Below are 6,404 nucleotides of genomic sequence, written 5' to 3'. Positions count from 1 at the left end.
TTCAGATATTAGACACAAACACCCTTTCTTTTCTCTTCTCTTTTCTTCTCTTCTCTGTGTCCTTCTTCCCAATCACCATAAGTCGTCTTCCCCGATCAACCGATACACCATGACATTGGCGAAAGGTCAAACCTCTTCCCGCCGTAAGGGAAAAGAAGTTGTCGATGTCCTGCTGCGCGTGAGGCAGGCAAAGAGGTCGCCTATTCTGAGTTAGACCATTCCGAAGAGGAAGTAGAACGGCGCGACCCTAACAGCGAGTGTGCCTCCCTCATAAATCCTTGGTATGATGTTCACGACCATTTCCTTAAAGTCCTTGGTGATTATGTGCCGCTGCCGCCGGGCCGTGTGTGGCTTGCCCTTTGCCGGCGTAACCCCAATGTCTCTTGGGCTCCATTGGCCTCTTCGATTTCCGATCTCTCTATCTGCTAAGGCATTTCGCTCCATGTACCCATCCTTTTCGAATTTGAGTCTAATGCTGCCTTGGGCTGGAAGGAGTGGGTAGACAAAAAGTTATCGAATACGAACTTCATGGGTTTACTTCAGCGGGCCGGTGTATTGAAGGTCATCCTTCTATCCCGCCGTTTGGCCAATTTCAGGGACTTATTTAATCTCCTCCAGTTAGTCCGTTGATGGTGCACCACCACCCACACCTTCTTTCTCTCCTGTGGTGAGATTATCATAACCTTGGAGGACATGGTGAATCAGTTGCTTCTACCCATTCTTGGCGATGTTAATCCTACCACCCTTGAGCTTTCTCTAGGAGAAGAGGCCATAGAGGCAGAATTGAAGAAAAGGATGAGTGGTAATGCCAAGTTGTAGTTTTGGATTGGTTCTCCTTCAAAGCTTTCCGTCGCCATTAGCCGTGCAGCCTTTGTCACATTCTAGTTATGTAAGTTTGTTTTTGGTTCCCACCCCCACTATGCTGTGAAGCCTCTGTACTTTCGGTTAGCCATTAATATTTTTGCTGGGGTGAGTTTGCCACTAGCACCCATGTTCTTGGGACATCTGTATGTCCAATTAGATATCCTGCGGAGCGACGAAAGTCAGGCAGGTTCCTGTCACTTGATCACCACTTCTGTTCATAGTACCATCTTGCAGCACATGTTGTATGAACGTTGTGCCAAGCATCTGACAAAGTGTAGGCCCGTTTGCTTTGCCAAAGAGAAGTACAGTTCGTGTCCAAAGGTTATCATGGACTTCTATGGCAGGTTTGATTACTATTTTCCTTTGGCTTTTCGTTGGGTTGGTTTAAAACCGATTGGGAATCCTATTCTTGAATTCTTCGATAAAGGAGTTGGGTTTTCTTGGAAGGCATATAGGAATTTAGGTACAGGCTATACGTGTATGGATTCTGTTATGAGTACATTTATTGATGTTGTTGGCACTACCAACCCGCTAACTAGCTTTAAGGAGAGGCGTATAACGTATTTAACAGCCACCAACACTAGGTGGTTGCCTTATTTGGCTAATGAAGGCGTCAGGTTTGTACATTATCTTGCTAACCAGGTGAGGAGGTAATTTGGACTGGATCAGGACATTCCTGATGACATCTCTTTTCTTACGGAGTCTCCCACTTCCGTCCGACCTTTCCTTGCGGCATACTGCTTTTGAGTTTTGGAGCCAGGACTTCACCGTAGTCACTATTCTAAGCTGTCAGAGGGAAGGTATTTGCACTACTGCTATGCACGGGTACTGGCAGGTAGTGATGATTTCTTTTGAGAAGGAGTTATTGGGTAGCCCCAGATTTTCCCTCATCCCTCCTGATGGGCTTGGCACAGTCGTCTCCGCCAATCCCTGCTTGCTTTTACCTTCTGCATCTGTACGGGCTTATGCTAGAAAACAAAGCCGTTCTGCCATCTTCGAGTGGGTTGAGAAGGAGAAAGGGTGGTACTAGCACACTAGTGATTACCCCGCGAGCTGGGAGAAAAGAGTGAAAGTGACTAATGTCCCTGTGCCAGCGAAGAGAAGTTCTACCAAGTCCAAGTCTGCAAAGAAGAAGGCAGGTGATGACTCTTCTAAAACTTGCTCAGATATCGTTCCTTTGAAAGTGATTTGCCTTCTATGAGTAACATCGTGTTAGAGAGCACTACTCCTCTTTCCGTTCGCACCCGCTCTAGCAAGCGTTCCACTGCAGGCAAGGCTAGGCCTACCATTCCTCGGCCATCCACTAATACTCCCCCTTCCAACAGGACACGCGCCCACCACTACTGAGCGGAGGGTATGTCATCTCTAACTTTCCCTTATTCTTTGTCATTCTTATTTAAGATTCTTCTTGCGGTTTACCCCATGCTTCTACTAGCTTGTCCCCTTCTTCTCATTTTTCTCTTGTAGTCGAAGTAAAAGGAAAACTCGTCTGCTACCCATCCTATTCCGCTTGATGAGCTCGATTTTGAAGTATGCTTTCTTCTTTCCTTTTCCTTTTTTTTTTAAATTCTTTTATTCGTGTCTTTAACCTTCGTCTCTTGTTTCTCAGGCCGATCTTGAACCCATCTCTATGTATTGTCCTACGATTGAAGAGATTTTTGCCTCCAAGGGTATTCCTATGGAGGGTTTCTTCGATGGAGCGAATGTGGTGTTTCCTGCTATGACCCCTGCTACTCCTGCTGCTCCACAGGGAGTTCCTGCTGAAGGGGTCAGTGAGACCATTCACATTTCTGCCTTGACACCCACTTCCCAAGAAAGGGCTATTCCTGCTGCTGCTGTTCTGGCCAAGGCTGTTTCTCCGGTCGCACCTCTTGTTATTTCCACTAGTGATCCTTTCGCATCTCTATCCCAGGCTATGAAGGATGGCTCCTCTTTAGTGGTCACCCCTTCCTCCATTCCTATTTCTGCCACACGCGGTCCCGACGCGGACTTGTCCTCTGAAGAGTCTGAGGATGTTCTTGAGGACTCTGATGATGAACCTGCCAAGAAAAAGAGGGCTTCTGAATTTGAAAGAGAAGAAGAAAGTTCTGGGCACGGGGTTGAATTCGTGGGTACATATTTCTATGTGTTGCCAAATTTCTTTTTCCCCTTTTCCTTTTACTATCTCTTCTTTGTATATATCAGTGACACTTTTCCTGCTGCGGTCTCCGTTATTTTGCATGTCCATCCTTTCTTATTGCAGAGACCTCTGAAAAGCTAGATATTGCAGCCACACCTGTAGCACCTACTCTTGCCGTTCCTACAGCCCCCACTCTCGTAGGCCCTGGTGAGTTCCTCTTTTCCTCTCCTCCTCATCCTCCATTCAATGTGCGTTTCAATTTGCTTGCCTCACGTATTCTTATTCCACTTCTTACATCTTCTGCCAAGTTCCCTTCCCATTGTTCCCTCTCATTTTGAGGTGGGTAGTAGTTCTGCCGTAGTGCCAAATCCGGCGAGTGAGGCTGTAGCCTTCTTTAACCGCTTCGACCAACACGAGGTTAACCACCTCGATCCTGTAGATTTCTAGGGTTCCGAGCCTCCCTATGTCGACTTCCATGGCTTTAGGATACCTGAGGATTGCGCTTCCCCTCTCGTGGCGATTTACAGTAGCAGCGGTGACTTTATGCGAGAGTTCAGGTACAGCCGTTCTACCAGGGAGCATTTTCTGAAGCTACTAGGGAGTGTGATGAATGACATCGAGCATAACTTCGTTGACACTGTTTCAATTGAGAGGATCCTGTAGTGGAGGGCAGCGATTCAGGAGCTTATCAGTGTGGGATTTGTTGTAGAGTTCATTTTAGACCATCTTCGTGAGATTGCTCATGCCTTTTTTATGAGGAAAGTTCAGCCTGCCATTGATGCCATTGACACACGCCTTGAGGTCCTGAAGAAGGAGGTGGCAGACTTAAAGGATCGTCGTGAGCGCCTCGTTTCTAACATTGGTGGCTCTAGCCGTTTTGGTGATCAGACTCTTATCTCCAGACTTCGCTGATGTGATTCCTTTCCCTTTCTATTTAGTACCTCTTATGTTTCCCTTCTTTCTTTCTTTTTGAGCACTTATTTAACGGGTTTGCCATAATTCGGGTTTTGTAACTATAAAATGCTACATTTGGTAACTGCTTTCTTTTCTTGCTACTATTATGACATGGGATGTTTTATAATGCTTCATATCTTTTCATTGCATATTTCATGAGAGCATGTTACAATTCCTTGCTTTGTGACATGGCCACTTGAAAGATAAGAGAAAAAAAAAGGGAAACAGAAGACTCTTCAAAAGGAAAAAAAAAAAAAAAAAAAAGTGATTTCGTGACCTCTCATTCTTCTTCCTTCTATGCATAATAGCATTTCAGCCACTTCCCATTGATGGGGTCCATCAAGTCCTTGCCATCCATCTGGGTTAAGCGGTAATACCCAGTGGGATGAGCCTCTCTTATCACAAAGGGTCCTCCCTATTTCGGTGCAAACTTAGACGGTCCTGTCATGCCTTTCCTAACATAATTTGCCACCTTTAACATGAGTTGCCCTTCTGCGAATACCTTTTCTTTGGTCATCCTGCCTTAAGCTTCTGTCATCCTCCGTCTATATTTGCGGCTATGTTCCTAAGCTTCTTCCCTCTTCTCATCAAGCCCTTCTAAGTCCTCATATCTTTCTGCCACACAGACCTCTTTCTCCTTCTCTTTTTCTTTCATTTGCATAACCCGTAGGGAATGGGTCATTATTTTTGTTGGGCTCATCACTTCTGTTTCGTAGACCAGGGAGAAGGGTGAAAATCTTGTGGCTGACTTTGGTGAGTTTTTGTAGGCCCAAAGGGCGTCTAGTAGATGCGTTGCCCATCATCCTGTATATTCTTGACTCATTTTACTGATGATTTTTATGAGAATTTTGTTTATCGCCTCTGCTTGCCCATTTCCTTGCGAATAGTAGGGTGATGACCGATGGTGTTTAACTTGGTAGAATTCCAGCATCCTCCTTACATCACTGTTGACAAATGGCGTGCCATTGTCGCTGATGATTCTATAGGGCACCCCGAACTTTATTATTATATTTTCCTTGATGAAGTTTGCCACCACTCCTCCCATTGCTTTACGAAGTAGCACTGCCTCTGCCCACTTGGTAAAGTATTCCATAGCTACCAGGATCCATATGTATCCACGCGATGGTGGGTTAATTGGCCCTACCAGATCAAGCCTTAAGATATGGAATGGCCATGGGGTAACCATGCTGTGTAATTGTTGCGGTAGGTGTGAATCAAGTTGGCCTGTATCTAGCAGCTGTGACATCTTTTTACAAATTTTGTGTGTCCCTTGTCATGGCAGGCCAGTAGTAGCCCATCTGTAGCAAACATCTGTATAACTTCTTCTTTCCTTAGTGCTCTCCACATTCTCCCGCGTGTACCTCCTTTATCATACTTTTCGCTTCCTTGGGGCCTAGACAGCGTAGTGGGTCTCCATCATACCCTTTGATGAAGAGGACTCCATTGTGCAGAAAGTAACGTGTAGCTAGCCTTTTAAGCTTGTATCGTTCACTGTGTTTTTGTGGCAGGACTCCTTCTGCTAAGTACTAGGTGAATGGCTTTCTCCAATCCTCGCTGACGAACACAGCGTAGCTTTCTTCTCTGTCAACCTCAAGCAGGCAGGTCTCACATTGGACTTGGACTTGGCCCGCGTCTTTTCCCATACTCGGCCAGTAAAAACCTATCCTTTGGAGTATGTGGTAAAGGTTGATCTCTCCGCAGGATCCACAGGCCTTGTCGTGTACTTCCTTCAACTTTCTCTGGGCCTCTTCTTGCCCCACACATCTAGACAAGACCCTTCCTGGCATCCTACGGTATAGTTCTCCTCCTACCAGAGTATAATCTTTTAGTACCTTTAACTCCGCAGGCTCACCTCTTATCATCAAGACCTCCCTTATGGGATTCCAGCAATCCTCTTCACATTGTTCCTCCTGGAACTTTTCCTTCAATATTTCGATAATAAATTCTTTCCTCTTACTGACTTCTATCTTGCCACTATCCCCTTCAAATACTATTTGTGAGCCTAATGCGACCAGCGCATCTGCGAACCGATTTTTGCTTCTTGATGTGTGCTCTATTTCAAAGGTCAAAAACCTTTCCTCCATCTTCTGGGCCATTGCCCAGTAAGAGGCTAGGCTGGGTTCCTTTAATGAGGAGCTTCCTTTGGTCTAGCAGACCACTAGGTTCGAGTCCCCTATCACTTTCAAGTGTTTGACATCCATTTCAAGGGTCGTGGCTAACCCGGTTAGATAGACTTCATATTTTGCCGTGTTATTTAAACAGGGGAATTCTATTTTGAATGATAGTGCTATAGCCTTGTCTTCTTCATGGTAAAGAACTACTCCTACTCCTCCTGATTAGGCAGTAGAAGACCCATCAAATTTCATCAACCATCGTTCTTCGACTTCTTCTGTTGCAGCTACTTCTCTTGGGACTTCATCATCGAGCAGAAATTCTTCTTCTCCCAGGAACTGTGCTAATAGATCAG

At 45.5% G+C, this 6,404-nt stretch overlaps 1 protein-coding gene across 1 annotated transcript; it reads right to left on the bottom strand.

Moving 5' to 3' along the window:
- Positions 1-5,463: 5,463 nt before the first annotated feature.
- On the bottom strand, positions 5,464-6,033 carry LOC142635442 (uncharacterized). Its single transcript, XM_075809595.1, has one exon. It carries the CDS (start codon positions 6,031-6,033, stop codon positions 5,464-5,466), a length of 570 nt encoding a protein of 189 aa, XP_075665710.1.
- Positions 6,034-6,404: the final 371 nt, after the last annotated feature.

This window comes from Castanea sativa, chromosome 5, assembly GCF_040712315.1.
Source record: "Castanea sativa cultivar Marrone di Chiusa Pesio chromosome 5, ASM4071231v1".
NCBI classification, from domain to species: Eukaryota; Viridiplantae; Streptophyta; class Magnoliopsida; order Fagales; family Fagaceae; genus Castanea; species Castanea sativa.
The sequence above is the reverse complement of the archived record's forward strand: the minus strand, read 5'-3'. Positions and strand labels throughout refer to the sequence as shown.

Coding starts and splice junctions, on each gene's coding strand:
- LOC142635442 (XM_075809595.1), bottom strand. CDS start 6,033: ATGGCCCAGAAGATGGAGGAAAGGTTTTTGACCTTTGAAATAGAGCAC.